General features: G+C 46.0%; 1 protein-coding gene across 2 annotated transcripts in view; it reads left to right on the forward strand.

Annotated features, from left to right (window-relative positions):
* Window positions 1-14069: 14069 nt before the first annotated feature.
* LOC107396355 (Na(+)/H(+) exchange regulatory cofactor NHE-RF4) overlaps window positions 14070-17907 on the forward strand; it is a 35905-nt gene continuing 32067 nt past the window's right edge. Inside the window, exon 1 of one of the 2 annotated variants that reach the window (XM_015976036.3) lies at window positions 14070-14418. Coding sequence is in view for 1 of the 2 variants with exons in the window: in XM_015976035.3 (XP_015831521.1) it covers window positions 14403-14418 (16 nt within the window). In the remaining variant the exon portion in view is untranslated. The remainder of the gene's footprint in view (window positions 14419-17907) is intronic. The other variant, XM_015976035.3, reaches the window with a different exon arrangement.

Consider the following 17907-nt stretch of genomic DNA (forward strand, 5'->3'; position numbering starts at 1 on the left):
AGATTCTTTAACTTTGAGGAGACGTGCAACCATTTCATAAGTACTTGACCAGCGTATGTGGCAGTCATTCACTTAGGCCTCACTCATCCACTGTCAGCGAGCCATGTCATGTTAGATATTTTGGAGATAAAAAGTCCACGAGGTTAGACTGATATAGTGTGTCAGTAAGGGCTGGTAATTCTTGCTTCTCTGCAATTGCAGTACAATTTAGATGACAACATTTTCTGTGTGTTGAATTTAGGTGATGAACATATCTGAGAGGTAAGACAATAAAGGATTGTGACAGCGGCGTATCCATGCTTCATCATTTAGCGTTCCTTGTGATGAACTGTACTTCATATCTGAGAGGCTTGTGACAGCGGCGTATCCACGGTCTCTTCTTTCACCTTTTGAGTTGAAGTTGAAGCGTCGGATGTAGTAGACACTTCTTCCTCGTGGCTTGGTGCTTCATTCATCTCCTCGTGGTTGATCATTTTTTTCTTAGAGGTCGGCTTTTCACCATTTGGACACGATCTGAGCTTTTAAAGAGGTATGCAAGGGGGCTAACACTATAGGATTACACTCAGAAGGGAGGGGCTGTGGGAACCGCTGGGCTAACACAAAAAGAAACTTCACGCGCCATTACACACATTAGGCTATGACGTGGGGGATCATGGACATCTGGCCGTTCAACAATACGCCATTGATGCTACGGCGTGGGGGGCCTAGGGCCATCTGGTCGTTCAACAATACGCCATTGTTGCTGCGGCGTGGGGGGTCTAGGCCATCTGCTCGTTCAACAATACAAATGTCCAATTGATTGATGATAGGAAAGGGGGGCAAGGTCAAAGGTCAAAATGAACAATAGGCATGAAAGGTCAAAAGGTCAAAGAACAATAGACCTGTCAAAATGTTTGACGAAAGGTGGGTTATTATACTACTTATGTATATATAATATATATATATATATATATATATATATATATATATTTTTTTTTTTTTTTACCGTGTCCTGTCTGGCTGTTAAGCAAACAGAATTGATGTCTGAATAATGGTAACAAGCCTTACACAAAATTAAACAATAATGAACAAGATTCTGCTTCTAGACCTGCAGAAAGAGACAAGGAAAAAATAAAGCAAAGACAAAACAAAAAAATGGGACACAACAACAATACAACAAGATCAAGCTATCACTGCGTCAACTTGATGAAGAAATATATAATCAACATTGTTTAACTCAACAATCACACGATAATAAATCACAGTGCATTAAGTGCCCACCGTCAGTAGCGGTTTTAGGCACGGGCAGACAGGGCAGTTGCCCGGGGCGGCATTTTTTCATGACACAAAAGGGGCGCACAAGCGCGGAGTAAAAAAAAAAAAGGAAATCTGCGCCGCACCGAGGTTTTCTATTATCTGTCATATGACAGTGTCTGGATTGGAAACAGCAAGTTGGCGCCCCCTGCAGTTGCAGGCGCTCCTGCTGACTGAGAACGTTCACGTGCACCGTGTGTCTATGAAGAACAGGAAGGGGAGGGGTTCGGCGGGGGAATTCACCTCTGCGTCTTTCCCAGATGAAATGAGCGTGCAGGGGCTGAATCAACTGTATTAACATGGCTAAAGTCAATCACATCTTAACGTTCTTCCATATTTCATTCATAATATCATAAACACAGGCCTATCATTCTTTCAGGTTTCTCTGAATTGTGTGAAATGGCCGAATAAAAAAAGGAAAAACAAAACGATTTTGTGGTCACCCCCCCATCAAGGTCAAATTGTTTAGTCCTGACTAAAGGAAACTTACTGAGTCAGGAGCCAAACAGAAGAGATGAACATAAAAAGGCTAAAACCACCAGGTGCCCGATTCAGGGGGAAAAAAAGAAAAAAGAGCAGAAAGATAAAGGTATGTAGCTCTCATGATGCATGTTTTCAATTTTTTGAACCAGTTAACTGGGATTTTAACTGTTAAATGCGGTCAACTAATTGCTAACAGAGCTAATAGGGCTGAAATATTTAAACGAATATTCAAATGGTTTGAAAAAAGTCCTTGAATCGTTTTTTACTGATTCAAACTAGGATTTGTTAAATGCTCGCTGCAGCCTGTGGCCTGCCTGAACAACAACTAACACATGTTGATCATGTTCACATAATAATAAATGAAACCACTCTACAAGCAGAAGAAAACACCCCAGTCACCACTAACTATCCTGTTTATTTATTGCAGATGGCTGCACTGATTATTTTTTACATGATTTGTTCTGTAAAAGTTGGCATTTTTGGTAGTCTACAGTTTTTTATGTCAGTTTAAATTACAATTTCAGAGGCAATTCTAAAATATTATGGATCATGAGATCTATTGGAGATCTACCCCAACTTTTGGACTGCTCTGCCAGTCACTGTGGCTCAAGCTGAGAGGAGCTTTTCAAAACTTGATCAAGTCATACCTGAGGTCACCTATGTTTCAGGGGCGGCTCACTAACCTGGCTCTGATTAGTATCAATCACTCAGTAGGGGAGCAGATTTCATGTGATGACATTATTGATGATGTTGCATCAAGGTTAGGTTTTAATTTTAGTTTGTGTTTTCTGTTCTAAGTGCAATGCTGTAGTGATTATCTTTAGTTTGTTATGTGTGAAATATTTTTGCTATTTAGAATATTTATTATCTATTATGTTCATATATTCTTAATATTTAGTTATTGTTTGTTTTTGTATATTTGATTCTATATATTTTGATACAGTATATAATGTATAGTGCTTTACATTCTGACAACTTCATAGTAATTAATGTAAATATGTGCAACTTAGAAAAATGAATGTTCAATAGTCGTTCTAATAAAACATGCCTGTTTGTAGAAAACATGCGTGTGTTCATGCAGGTGGGGTGGTGTGGTGGTGGTGGTGGTGGTGGGGGGGGGGGGTTGGGGGGGGCGCTCAAAGGGGGCCTCGCCCGGGGAGTAATTCGATGTAGAACCGCCACTGCCCACCGTAGTCTTAAGACCTGTGTTGAACGTGCCCAAGCCCATACTTTTGAGAGCACCATGAGAGCACCTGTGTGTGTACACGCGCTTGTTTATGTAAGGTTTCTCTATAGGAGCGTCCAATAGAGAGTGTGAGGGACCACAGATCTGCCCCCCAAAGATGTGTATGAGATGGGGGGAGCTCCAAGTCCCAGAGATCCAGGCGCTGCCCCAGAACACAGGAACCCCAAGGAGACTGCAACCAGAAAGGCCCCCGCCCCCCTCGAGAGGCACAGAGGATCGCCCGGGGGCCACAACCAGCAGCCGACAGAGTCCCGGGAGATATCAGCGGCAAGCCCACAGGCCCGCCCGCAGTCTCCCACCCCCCTAGCCGGCCAAGCCCGGGTCCCAGCGACCCGGGACCCAGGGGCAACCCCCCCACCCCCCCACCCCCCCCACCCCCGGGGACCCAGCAGAGCCCAGGAACCCAGACCCCACCAGGCAGCCACTGGGATTGATTAGGCAGATGCCAAAAATCTTAAACCCCCTGACCCGGGAGCCACGAACACTCTGGCAGACCAAGGCACCACACCCCACACCAGGTGTGGCAGGGGGAGGGGAGATGATGATCTATATCACCAAAAGAAGTCCCAGGAGAGGGGAGGAGTCAAAGGCCCCACCTGACATATACAGTCATACACAAACACAGTCACACACTCCCTCCCTCATGCTCACACATGCACAAACAACCCAAGACTTACAAAAATGCACGCCGGACACCCACTCATGCTTCCCATACACACCCTATTCACTCTGGTCCCGGTACTGCTGCACATTGGGTACAACCATCACCGGTTACCAGAGTTTGACCCTTTCTGCTGGGGTGCTGATGAGCAGGCTCCCTCCTAGCCTCCAGCCCCAGGAAGCCAAGCAACAAAAGAGGTGTGCTAAGACCCCCTAGTCTCCCTCTGCCTGCTCCAATATAGTGTTGTGTGTTGATGAGGTGTATTCCATGGCTGTGGTGAGCGGGCAGTGCGGGTATTGTGTGTCCTTAGTCAGCTGATGCCACCGCACCACCCCACTTGCACCCACAGCCCTCGGTAAGTACGTTTTAAAATTGGAAGTGGGCACCGGCACTCGGGAGGAGGCTGAGAAATCCCCCTGCCAAGTGCCGTTGAATGTGCTCACTCCCAAGGCCCTGTGTGTGTTTGCGTGGAATGTCGTTGGTGGAATTGTATAAGGTGCAAATAAAATCGGGGGGCAGGTTGCCACAGGAATGCGGAAATGGGGTCCATACCCGCACTCCCTGACTTGTCCACCCCCAAAGTCCTATGTGCATGTTTGTGTGATGACGTGAGGGAGCAGGAGGAGAGAAATATGCGGGGATGGGGAGGAATGGCTGCTTGGGCTTAGCCCTCCAGGGAGCCAGTGCCCCCACTGGTCCCAATAGGCACCTCTGTTGTCAAATTGCCAACCATGGCATGGAGACCCCCGCCCATCCTGCCAGGGCCCAAAGCAGCAGCAGTACAGAGCCTCACGGAGTCCGAGGGCACCAACCCAGCCCCACCCCAGCAGAAAATCTATGCCCATCCCTGCATTTGCACAACTTCCAGAATATATAAGACATAGGACATCCAGGTAAGGTTGGGTCCTCCCCCTCCTGGACCTCCCCCTCCCCTGTGATGGGACAGCAGAGGAGCCAAGGTCTACCCGAGGCCCCTGAACCCGGGCAAGGCACTGCTGCATGTTCCTGCCTTCTTCCCGGCAGCATACATGTCAGGACCCGACTCCCAAGGCCCCGCCCAGAACCCCACACGGGGCCGGCCACCCCCACACCCTGAGCCCCCAGGCCCCCACCCAGACCTGCCCAGGGGCAATGCAGCTGCCAGGCAGTGACCCATGGTCGCCGCCAAGACCTCCAAGAGGCCCCACTCAAAACCGCCAGTAGTCCACCCCCCGAGGCAACCCAAGCACCTCCAGAGGGGGGCACACTCACACAGACATTTCCACACACACACTTTCTTATCTCATGTTATAAATAAACTGGGAATTCAGGAGCTCGGGGCAGTTGCCTCGTTGCTTCTGCCTCCTCATTGCAATCTGGAGAATGGTTTGTCATTTGTTTATTGTTCTCTGGTTGCAGGCACTGGGTTGCTGATAAAATCCTTGACAAGTAGAATAGACTACTGTAATGCCCTGCTTTCTGGTCTTCCCAAAAAGAGCATTTCAGGTTTACAACTCTTACAAATTTCAGCAGCACATGTCCTGATGAAGACCAGGAAGCAGGAGCACATCACTCCGGTTTTAGAATCATTGCAGTTGCTCCCCGTACATTTCAGATCAATTTTAAGGTTCTTTTAATGGTTTTTAAGTGCAGGTCTTGGCCATTCTTACCTCTCCGAACTGATTTCATCATACAAACCCTTGCCGCCTCATACAACTATAGTGGGTCTGGGTGGGGCCTGGGGGTTTGGGATGTGGGGAAGGCTGGCCCCACGTGGGGATCTGGGCAGGGCCTTGGGGATTGGGTCCTGGCATGTATGCTGCCGGGAAGAAGGCTGGAACACGCGGCAGCGCCTGGCCCAGCCTCAGAGGCCTCAGGTGGACCTTGGCTCCTCTGAAATAATAATTCTGTCCCATCACGGGGAGGGGGATGTCCGGCCCAACCTTACCTGGATGTCTTATGTCATATATTCTGGAATTTGTGCAAATGCAGGGATGGGAGTAGATATTCTGCTGGGGTGGGGCTGAGTTGGTGCCCTCGGGCTCCGTGGGGCTCTGCAATGCTGCTGCTTTGGGCCCTGGCAGGATGGGCTGGGGTCTCCATGCCCTGGGTGGCATTTTGGGAACAGAGTTACCTATTGGGGCCAGTGGGGGAGCTGGCTCCCTGGAGGGTTTAGGCCAACCAGCCATTCCTCCCCATCCCCATACCTTTTTCTCCTCCTGCTCCCTCACATCATCACACAAACATACACATAGGGCCTTGGGGGGTGGACAAGTCAGGGGGTGTGGGCAGAGCTGGATTAACGCAAAGGCAAAGTAGGCACGTGCCCAGTGGCGGAGCTTGATATGTGCAACATGTGCGGCCGAACAGGGCGGCAGTCTGGAGGGGGCGGCATTTAATTTCTTTTTTTTTTTTTTTTTTTTTTTTTTCTTCCATCAACCGATACATCAACAAAACATAGAAATCACATCTTCATAATAATAATAGTGATGAGTGATGATAATAATAATATTTCTGTAATAAAAGCACAACAAAGTCATTGTTTGCGTTTATATTGGGATTTTATTGCGCCCCCTTGTGTCCGCCGCGCCTCTGTGGTGCGCTCTATAGCGCCCTTCATCAGGTGGGGGGCGGAGGGATCTCGGAGAGTGATGATGGAGGGATACAGGTACCGTTTCACATATCACCACTCACAAACATAATGGAGAAGAAGCGGTCGAAGCCATCTGGTGCCCAATTTCGGAAAAAAAGAAAAGAAGAGGAGGAGAAACGAGGAAAAGATGCAGGTATGCATCTCTTTATTATTTAGTTGGTATTTTTCCCGCCTGTCCCCCAACTTATTGATTAACTAACCTCTCTAATCTGAACGTTTTGCATGGTGCTATGATGATCCCTTCAAATGTCTTTTGCTAGCTTCTTACGTTGCATGTATTTAGAACTACTTCCAACCGCTAGCTTTTTCTTTGTCAAATGAGCTTTTATGAAAACCTAAGAGTGGGAAAACCGAAAGGCTGATAACCAAACGCTATCAAATTAAAATGAGTCTTTGAGAATTTTGCTGAAATACATTGACGGTGGGTGGCAGGTCTCGCGCCGGCGCCATTCGTCTTTCTATTTGGACTCGGGAAATGAGCTACGTATTATTTACCCCACGAAGAACGGGGTCTCACGGGGGATCTCGCACAGGGCGCCATTTAGGCCAGCTCCGCCTCTGCACGTGCCTAGGGCCTGATTGGCTGGATGGGGCCCAGACAGAGGAACAAAATTAAAAATAAATAAATTAAAAATTAAATGTACAAATGTCCTATGATAGAATTTGTAGATAGGACTCCTATCTACAATTTGTTTCAAAATTAATTAATTAACTAAAAATAGTGACAATGTTTATCTTAACCATTGACCGTTTCAGTGGTTACGTCACATTAAGGCGCCACCCAATTAAGGACGTCAGAGAAGCGGTCAGAGTCAGAGCAGGACACAACAAAGCTAGCAGGTGTTTTTGAGTAGGCTAACTTTCACGATGCTTTCGGGTGCGGCAAAACGCAAAAGAATAAAATAAATGAAGAGGAACAAAAGAAGAGACAGCGGGGGGCCTTACAGAAGTTTCTGTCGGGCTGCTCGGGCAGCCGTTCGACAGCTGTGAACCTACTCGAGTCAGCAGAGCCAGAGGCCGGGCCCAAGTCAGAACCGGAGGAGACATGACCCGAAGATGCGGCGGAAGACGCTGTAGCGCCAACGGCGTCAACATCAATGCCTTCACAGAAGGACAAACTGGAAGAACAGTAGCCAGCCAGAAGTGAGCCCAATATAGTCTTACAGGAGCCTCTAGACCCAGAAAGGGTGTTAAAAACTGATCCTGCAAAGTGGTACCAAACTGATGACATGATGCGTGAGTACTTTGCACTAAGCCATCCCTTTCAAAATATTGGATATTCTTCAGCATCACAGAGGAAATCTGGAGACATAAACCGAAGCTTAACCAAGGAACATTTCTTTAGACGTGTTTCTGCTGTGATTGAGGCATGTGATGCTGGAAAGCTGAAGATTATCCTGGAGTGGAGAATGCTAAATGGTTTCCTTGGTAAGTGTTGCTGGTTTTATTAATTTTTTTTCAAATAATTTTGTTAATGTTCAAATAGCAAAACAATAAGTTCACACTCAGAAAATTGACACCGAATTTCTGATTCAGCAGAGGCAACTACAGCCTGAATGAGCATAAAGCAAGATCAAAACTTAGGATAACGTTTTCATTTTATTAAAACACTTTCTTTTAAGATTATAGATCGTATAAAATTTATACTGTAATAATTTAAGCTGCGTGTTTATAGTTGGTTTTTGCGCCTTTAAAACATGCCAGTCCATTCAAATGAATCGATTTTTCTTGAATGTCTTTCCACCATCATGTGATGAATTTGTCAACATTTATAAATGTTGTAAGCTATTGTATTTAGCAGAAAATTGTTTTAATTAAATGTAGTGATTAAATATAAACAGAGCAAATAAGAGACACATATTTGCTCCGTTTACATAGTTTAATGACACCTAGTGGTTATTTACTGCTACCGCCTTGACAATGGCACTCCCAATCGATAAGATGAGGATAATTTATTAGCATTTAATACAGCTGTGTAATGACGTATAAATTATTAATATCAAAAATTGTCGGATAGAATGTTTTACATACAACACATGACTTATTTTGGCACACAAACAACCAATTTGTAACCAAAGACTAGGCTATGTAAAATGTGAATGAACTTTTATAAGTAACTTTGGTAAGTTTCAGATTTCAATTCATTAAATAACATCAATGGACGGGGTGGGGGTGGGGGGGCAAAAAATGCAGCCTGCCTAGTGTAGTCCGTTTATTTAATCCGGCTCTGGGTGTGGGTATGGATCACATTTCTGCATTCCTGTGGCAACCTGCCCCCCAATTTTATTTACACAAACACTTCCACCAACGACATTCCACACAAACACACGCTTAGGGCCTTGGGAGTGAGCACATTCAACGGCATTTGGCAAGGGGATCTTTCAGCCTCATCCTGAGTGCTGGTGCCCACTTCCAATCTTAACTGCATTTAGACACAGAGGGCTGTGGGGGGAAGTCGATGACGATGCCTGCACTGCCCACTCACCACAGCCATGGAATACGCCTTGTAATGTGAGGAAATATGGGTTTTCTGTGCAAAAGGTCATTTGACTCGGCTGGGTCAAAGAGCTGGGTCGCTGAGAACTTTCACCCACAGATTGAGACCTTTGCAGACATGAAGTCTGCAAGAGTCTGCTGGAAACCATAACATCTGAACACCTGCAGTACCAGAAGAAGGAGTTCTCATGGACAAGTAGTCATAACGTAACAAGTCTTAAAACTTCCTTTCTTGATTTTAATGTTAAAGAATAATCATTATCATTTTGCTCATTATAAATGTGTTTAATCAAATGAATGATTCTTATGCTTTGGGTAATTATAATGGATTAATGAATCCATACTTAATTAGATAATGTTTGAGGATGTTTGTTACCGACCTTCACACACACACTCAAGCACACAAACACTCACACACACCCACACACAGATTCTCACAGTAAACTCCAAAACACATTTGCTGACGCACACGTTTGCTTTGAGAAGAGAAAGGCTTTTGGTAAGTTTCAGTCTTATGATTTCAGTTCGTGCTTGACAATGAAAGAGAGAGGACCTGAAGAAACCGAAGGGGGGACAGAGCCGGTTGGCTCGTTTCTCCCCCCCTCACGCTGTTCCTGTCAGCCAGACAGAATAGCTGAATCGCAACTTCTGACGCAGACTCATACAGAGTCTTTGATTTCTGAGTGAATTAACTTAAGGTCCTTTCTCTTTCGTTGTCAAGCACGAACTGAAATCAAGTCAAGCACCCTTATTTCTCACAATTAAGGACCTCCCATTGCGTAAACTTAACTTTATGGCGCAGGGCAAAACAAGGAATTGTTGATAGAGAAATGAATATAACACAACTTCACCACAAGATGGAAGAAAAAGTCATCGAACCGGCAGAACGGAGGCCTGAAGCCTGACCCTTTCACCGGCTCAAAGAGAGTGAAACCTACGTGGCCGCGTTGGTTTTAGACGGATAAAACTCCTGTTTTACTCCGCCTGAAGGCCACGTAGTAAAATGTCGATTCCACACACCGGAGTGATTTACAAGAACCGAAGTGATTCACAAGAACCACCGCCAAAATCCAAAGAGGATTTTAGGATGCAGAAGCACTGCGAGAGAAGGGTTTAACTGCTTATCGGGGCGCGTAACCCGAGCGTCAACCTATTTAGCTACTTAGCTCTTCGGCTAAGCTTGTTAGTGTCTGGTGCAACCAGACTTAAATTTGCCCGATTAACCAAACGTCCCTTAGCGACGAGGTAATGTTTTTAGGGTCTTTGGGGTGGCTTCACGCCGTCCAGCGGGTTACGTCTTACAGTCAGAACTATTACTGCACACGAGGTTCACCGGAAAAAACAACAATGCGGGGATCAGGCGCTACGCCGACGGAATTATATCCGACGGGGAGTAAAATCTGGGAGATTTTACTGACAATCGCATACAGTTTTAAAACCCCTGCGACAAAGGGTTCCCTAAAGTTCGGAGTTTCAGTTTTACTTCTAGGCGAAGGTAAAATGGCTTGAAGGTAAGCGGCTAGCTTTTAGCTCGCTACAGCGGTTCAGAGCGGAAAGTTAAATTTCCGACCTGAAGAGTTCAGAGACGCGATGTCTCGTCAAAACGGACAGAATATAGTGAAAGACCCGACTTACCCAGCCTCTCATCGAAGGACGAAGATGGGAAAACCCACAGGATTTGCTAAATTTGTGGTTAATTTGGCAACGGAAATTTAGATGGGAACTTCTACAGTAACCCGTCCCCCGGACGTCTCCAAGAGGACCGAATTCAGTGTAGAACAACTTCCGGTTTTTCAAAATAAGACATCAAAGTGAAACACAGAGAAAACGCGTAATTTTGTTAAAAATTAGCTTTTAGATGGAATAAATTGGATATATCGCAGATATAGAAGTCTGGATCGGCTCGCCAATCTGTAGCGTTGTGGTTTATGCTCTTTTATGAAAGAGGAACCATTCTACATGTTAATTTGTGATATTAATTTTATTAAATTAATAACCAAATTGTATAGTTTTAAGAAGACTCAAAGGTTGTTTTCATCGATAAACTGTCGATCATATCCGTGGGTCTGTGTTTCAGTTCAATGAAGAAAGAAGTTTGGCAATTAAAAATTTGAATTCTTCAAATTAAACTAATGATTTTGAAATTGACAAACAGGAAATAACAATCAACATTGGCAACTTTGTGGGACAATCTTTAACAGTTGATATGCTGTTCTTGCTCAAATAGACCTTCTGTTGGTGAATGAAGATTGAGAGTGATATGATGTGGTTATGGATGCGTGTGTGTGCAAAGTGTAGTGAGAATTGAACATGACGTGATATGAATGCGTGTGTGCATCTGATTTTGCTTCAGGAAGAAACAGGTGTCTGAGTGAAAGGTGATGGTTTGATTAAACTTAGGTTTAGTTGGAAAAGATGCATCAAAACGCTATCTGTCGTGTTCTGCCTCACCGAAAATCGGACCCCCTGTTGGACCCGGGACGTCACCTGTTTCATCCAGGGCACCTTGGCTGGCAAAGAAGACAAAGATGCGCCGCGAACCGGTCCAGAGTTGCCCTCGGTAAACGTTGATGGTAAAGCGTTTTGTCGTTGCGCTTTCTTAAGTTAATTCACTCAGAAATCAAAGACTCTGTATGAGTCTGCGTTAGAAGTTGCGATTCAGCTATTCTGTCTGGCTGACAGGAACAGCGTGAGGGGGGGAGAAACGAGCCAACCGGCTCTGTCCCCCCTTCGGTTTCTTCAGGTCCTCTCTCTTTCGTTGTCAAGAACGAACTGAAATCATAAGACTGAAACTTACCAAAAGCCTTTCTCTTCTCAAAGCAAACGTGTGCGTCAGCAAATGTGTTTTGGAGTTTTCTGTGTGTGGGTGTGTTTGAGTGTTTGTGTGCTTGAGTGTGTGTGTGAAGGTCGGTAACAAACATCCTCAAACATTATCTAATTAAGTATGGATTCATTAATCCATTATAATTACCCAAAGCATAAGAATCATTCATTTGATTAAACACATTTATAATGAGCAAAATGATAATGATTATTCTTTAACATTAAAATCAAGAAAGGAAGTTTTAAGACTTGTTACGTTATGACTACTTGTCCATGAGAACTCCTTCTTCTGGTACTGCAGGTGTTCAGATGTTATGGTTTCCAGCAGACTCTTGCAGACTTCATGTCTGCAAAGGTCTCAATCTGTGGGTGAAAGTTCTCAGCGACCCAGCTCTTTGACCCAGCCGAGTCAAATGACCTTTTGCACAGAAAACCCATATTTACACATTACAGCCTCATCAACATGCATTAACATTGTATTGGAGCAGGTAGAGGGAGACTAGGGATCTTAGCACACCTCTGTTGTCGCTTGGCTTCCCAGGGCTGCTGCTGTTTGGATTGCTGGCTGTAATGCACATAACACACAAGCTTGCAATATAAAGCAGGACAACACCTGTCCCCCTCCAGCTCGGCTGTGACTGCACTAACCTGTCCTGTGTGATCCTCACCATGTGACCCTCATGTCCATGCTGGCTCTGGAGGAGCAGATAGGAAACAAGATCTCCTGTAACCTAAAATGAACCAAAGCTTCCTCCCAGTTTCTCTTTAAGCTGAATTTAACATCAGTTCATCATCATGGAACAAAAGAATAAAGTGGAACAAGAACTTATATCTTCTATTTCTCTCTCCTTTTAACTTCTCCGTGTCACTAAATAAAAGAGACAGGTTACGCTGCAGCCGCCGTCACTCACTCCGCTCCCTCCCCTAGACCGGATCTCCCGACATCTCAGCACTCGGTCTGACTGAGCGCTTCCAGGAGAAACAATAATGAAATTATGAAAATAATAACGCGTGTTTGGAGGCGCGTCCTCCGATCCTCTCTCTTGTGTGAGCAGACAATCTCCCTCTCTCTCTATCTCTCTGTCTCAGTCGCTGATTGAGCGAGCGGAAAGCGCCGTGCGACAACCCGCTCAATTAACATAATTTACGGCCCAAATCCAACAGAACCGGTCGGGCTGATTCGATTCGGGTTCAGTCTCAGGTTATAACTCCAGCGCTCAGCCCTGCAGTACCACATAAAGGCAGATCAAAGTTTCCTACCCGGTAAATTTGGAGAGCACCGCTCTGACGGATGCGGATGCTGCACTGGTGCCGCCGTTATAATAACAAAACTACATTCCACTATAAATGATTATGGTACTCTTCTATGATGCAGAATCGTTCATGCCCGCATCTCATGCATTGATTATTTGATTATTTTCCTCAGCTCTATCCTAAACCTCCCGGTCGGCCGTCAAAGGTGGGGGCGTGCGGGGTTTGGGGGCCACAAAGAGAGGGCTCGCAGGCCAGATGTGGCCCGCGGGCCGCCATTTGCGGACCACTGCTCTAGTTCATCATTGATTGTTTATTTTTGTGGGACCACCCCCCCCCCCCCCCCCCCCCCCCGTCTCTTCCTTTCTCTTTCACCTCTGACTCCGTGTCTGGTCGGAATTATAAAGCATCCAAAAACAATAACAATAAAGTTTTAAGTATCAGGCGTGACATTAAAGCAGAAGCTCTGATGCTCCACCTGAGAGTGAATATGTAAGGCTTGTCACCAGCATTCAGACATCAATTCTGTTTGCTTCACAGCCAGACAGGACACGGGAACAAAAATAAATAAAGAAAGGCGCTATACAAGTGAAGGTCAGATATCATTTAAATAACATTATCCCTTGCTGATCTGTAGATCCTCCACCAGAGAGCAATATATATGTGTATATACTATTACACACACACACACACACACACACACACACACACACACACACACACACACACACACACACACACACACACAATCAGCTTTATTGACCATCTGTAGATAAACAAACATGGACTCAGACGCGGTCTTGCCTTGTTCATGAAGGTGTGAGGTACAAAGTCTTCTGAGACACAGCCAGGGTTAATAAATACCTGGGGCTTGTTCCTCCAAAGCTTTAATGGTAAGTCTCTGTGAGAGCGATTCTATAGTAGAGCACCAGGAAGTTAGGAACACTCCTTAAAAACTGTTTAAGTTTGAAGGTCAAGTAGCAATCAGCGGTCCATTTGCTGCAGCCTGATAAAGACCTTATATGTCAACAAACACCAGTGTAGCTGGGATGGATCCACTCTGCCTGGTTCACTTATTGATTTATTGTTTTAACACCATGTGAAACACAAAATGTTGTCATATAAAATAAACAGCCTCGAGCTTGTTGGCAGATTCATAATCATACTGTGAGTCAGGTTCAAGTGACACTGCAACAGAAAAGATGGACAGCCGAGTTCTGTGTTGACATCACAAGAGCCTTCATGTAGTCATTCTGTACTTCTACCTTAATATCTATAATAGCACACAGACTTTAACTTTAATTTCTGATGAGAACAGCTGATCAGCATTTCATGACGTCAATAGCAACATATTACTGCCGCCTTTTCATTATAACCAGTTGAGGAGTTGTCTGATAGTCAGCAAATATTTAACCTAAGGACGGAGAGAGACATTACCACCTCACCCGCTGTGTGTTGTGAACCTTGTCCGTCCACGGTGTCTCAGTCTGAGCAGCCCAAAACACAGTCAAGACTCCATGTGGTCCTCTGGAGGTAGGTTCCTATGATTTTTATCAATGTTTTGTTTATATTTCTTATTTTGGGCATGCTTGTTTCGACACACTACCTACATGGAAAACTAATTATATCTGTGCAGTCGATTTTAACTGGTGTTGGTGTACGGTAGTGTTGTCTCATGCAGATCTGATGTTACAACCTAATGGTAGCAGCAGCAGCAGCTCAGGAGGTTAGAGCGCGGTTGTCTAGTAATCAGAAGGTGGCAGTTTGGATCCTGGCTCCCTACAGCGAATCCTGCTGTTGTGTCCTCGGGCAAGACACTTATCCCGCCTTGCCTGCTGGTGGTGGTCAGAGGGCCTGATGGCACCTGTGCTCGGAAGCAGGTGTGGCTACATCGTAGCTCATCACCATCAGTGTGTGAATGTGTGTGTGAAAGGATGAATGATGCACTATATTGTAAAGTGCTTTGGAGTCCTCTGATTCTGAAAGGCGCTATGCAAGTGTGGGTCATTTATCATTTCCTTTTTTAGGGTTAAAAGTTGTTTAACTGCATTCTTTTTATGCGGTAATATAATCTTCCTCCGACAGAACTTCCAAAGCATCCCGGGGGAGGCGGGGGACACTAAGTCCGAGTGGGTCATGTTCCGTGCCTCTATTGTCAAGATTGTTGACCGGAGCTGCGGCCGCAGGGTCGTTGGTGCCTGCATCGTAGTGGCAGTCCCTGAACCCGCTGGTGGACACTGTTGCTTAGGGATGCTGTCAAGCTGGAGAAAAAGTCTTATTGGGTCTTTAAGGCCTGTGGGACTCCAGAGGTAGCTGAAGGGTACTGGCAGGCCAAGCAGAATATGGCTCAGGTGGTCACTGAGGGAAAAACCAAGGCATGGGTGGAGTTCGGAGAGACCATGTAGCAAGATTTCCACAAGACTTTGATGATATTCTGGTCCACCATCTGGCGCCTCAGGAGGGGAAAGCAATGCACTACCTACAATGTTTATAGTAGGGATGCTGTGCTGCGAATACTTCAAAGAACTCCTCAAACCTTACCGGCACGTCTTCCAGTAAGGAAGCAGTGTCCAGGGACTTTGGGTTGGGCTCTCAAATCTGTGGAGCTGAAGTTACTGAGGCAGTAGAAAAACTCCTCGGTAGCAAGGACCCAGGGGTGGGATGAGAGCCGCCCCGACTTCCTTAGAGCTCTGGATGTAGGAGGGCTGTGTTGGCTGACGTGGCTCTGCAATATTGCTTGAACATCGGGGGCAGTTCCACTGGATTGGCAGACTGGGGTGGTGGTCCCCTTATTTAAAATGGTGGACTGCAGGATGTGTTCCAGCTACAGGGGGATCACAGTCCTGAGCCTCCCTAGTAAGGTCTATTCAGCGGTTTTGGAGAGGAGGGTTCATCGGATTGTCGAACCTTGGATTCAGGAGGATCAATGGGATTTTCGTCCTGGCCCTGTAATACTGGACCAGCTCTATACCCTTAGGGGGATCCTGGAGGGTATGTGGGAGTTCGCTCAACCGATCTACATGTGTTTTGTGGATCTGGAGAAGGCATTTGACCGTGTCCCTTGGGGGGCCCTGTGGGATGCGGTGAGGGGTTCTTTGGGAGTTTGGGGTACCAGGCCCTCTGATACGGGCTGTTATGCACCTATTACCATAGCATCAGCTCTACTCCACCTGGAATGGGTTAGGAGTTTTCTCATTTAGCCTTGAATTTTCCAGCTCACAACCAGATCTTTTCAGCCCTCTTTTCGAGGAGGTGGACAGGGCCCACACTCCCCCTGCTGACTGATTGGCTGACTTCAAAGCACGCCTACCATTAGTGGATAGAATCAGCCCACGGGGGCTTCCCGCAAACGTTTCATTATCATTCTGGATGCTGTGAAGTTAATGAGCCTCTGATTGAAGCTATTATTCTCACACACACACATGGACTTCTCTGTGCTCTTTTGCCCCGCCCACATGCTCGGAGATGCGCTCATGACATCACAGATCTGACCGTCCCACTGCTGGTGTTCCAGGTGTCTAAAGATGCATCCTAAATGACACATTTTCTATTTTATCAGCTGCTTTGCCAGGTCTCCCGTCTCCAGAATGAGCTTCCACCACATACAAAGTTTGCTTCAAGTTGCCACATTGAAGACACAAGTTTTTCTATTTAAATCACAAACCGCCCATGTGTTCAATCATGTCTGCATTTCTAAGGCAGTGTGGAATGAACGGGCCAGGCTGGGGTGGGCTGGGCGAAGCAGAGCCGATGCTGGTAAGTGGTATCTGGCCCATGTATGACCTGTTGGACTCCACCAAGGCTACCCCTTGTCACTGAGTCTGTTCATAACCTTTATGGACAGGATTTCAAGGCACAGCCAAGGTGCTGAGGGGATCTGTTTTGGTGGCCTAAGGATTGAGTCTGTTTGCTGCAGATGATGTGTTCCTGTTGACTTCATCAGAACGTGATCTCCAGCTTTCACTAAAGCGGTTTGCAGCCAATTGTGAGGCAGCTGGGATGAGAATCAGCTCCTCTAAATCAAGATCATGGTCTTGAGTCGGAAAAGGCTAGAATGTCTTCTCTGGGTCAGGGACGAGGTCCTGCCTCAAGTGGAGTATCTATGGGTCTTTTTAACAAGTAAGGGAAAGATCAAGAGAAGTGGATCAAGAGATCAATAAGCGGATTGGTGCTGCATCTGCAGGAGTTGTACTGGTCTGTCGTGGTGAAGAGAGAGCTGAGCAGGAAGACAAAGATCTTAATTTATCGGTCAATCTAAGTTCCAACCCTCACCTCTAGTCACGAATTATGGGTTGTGAAAGAATGAGATTGAGGGTACAAGCAGCTGAAATTCGTTTTCTCCACAGGGTTTCTGAGCCCTTCCTTAGAGATTGGGTGAAAAGCTTGGTCAGAGCCTCCGAGTAGACCTGCTGCTCCTCCACTATCGGAAGTACTCTCTGACGGGCTTGCAGAGGAAGACTGAGACATGCCCCATACTTTAACTCTCAGTTGAAAGAGGCAGAGACCACATTGGTCAGGACGCTGCTTCCTGTTTTTATTCGTCAACAACACCGTCAATACTGTGGACCAGATACGTGACCATAATGGTGGCAGGATTCCTCAGAATAGTGCTACGCCCTCTGTTGTCCTGGAGGGGAATTATTTTGCAACAATCCCCAGCTGACGGAGAAGTCTGAAAACAAAACGCCTCTGTGAGTGCGTGTGCGTCTCTCTCTCGCGGAGCTGGCGGAGAAGTATAATTAGGCTTCAGCCTGTGCTTTGGGCAGGCCCAATTGGGTTTACTGTGAGCAGCACAGAGAGGACTAACATGAGAGCCAAGTGATCAGATAGTGAAAATGTGGGTAACACTTCGACCATCAGCATTAGGCCAATGAGACACATGTGGGCACATCTAGAGACATTTTTTGTAGACAGTGTAATCATTGGTGTGTCCGGATTGGCATACTGCTGCCCAAGATCCATGACATCTTCAGCTTAGTCTTTTAACAGCATCATTACTATTAAAACACAAAATAATCAGGC

This window comes from Nothobranchius furzeri, chromosome 13 (genome assembly GCF_043380555.1).
Source record: "Nothobranchius furzeri strain GRZ-AD chromosome 13, NfurGRZ-RIMD1, whole genome shotgun sequence".
NCBI lineage: Eukaryota > Metazoa > Chordata > Actinopteri > Cyprinodontiformes > Nothobranchiidae > Nothobranchius > Nothobranchius furzeri.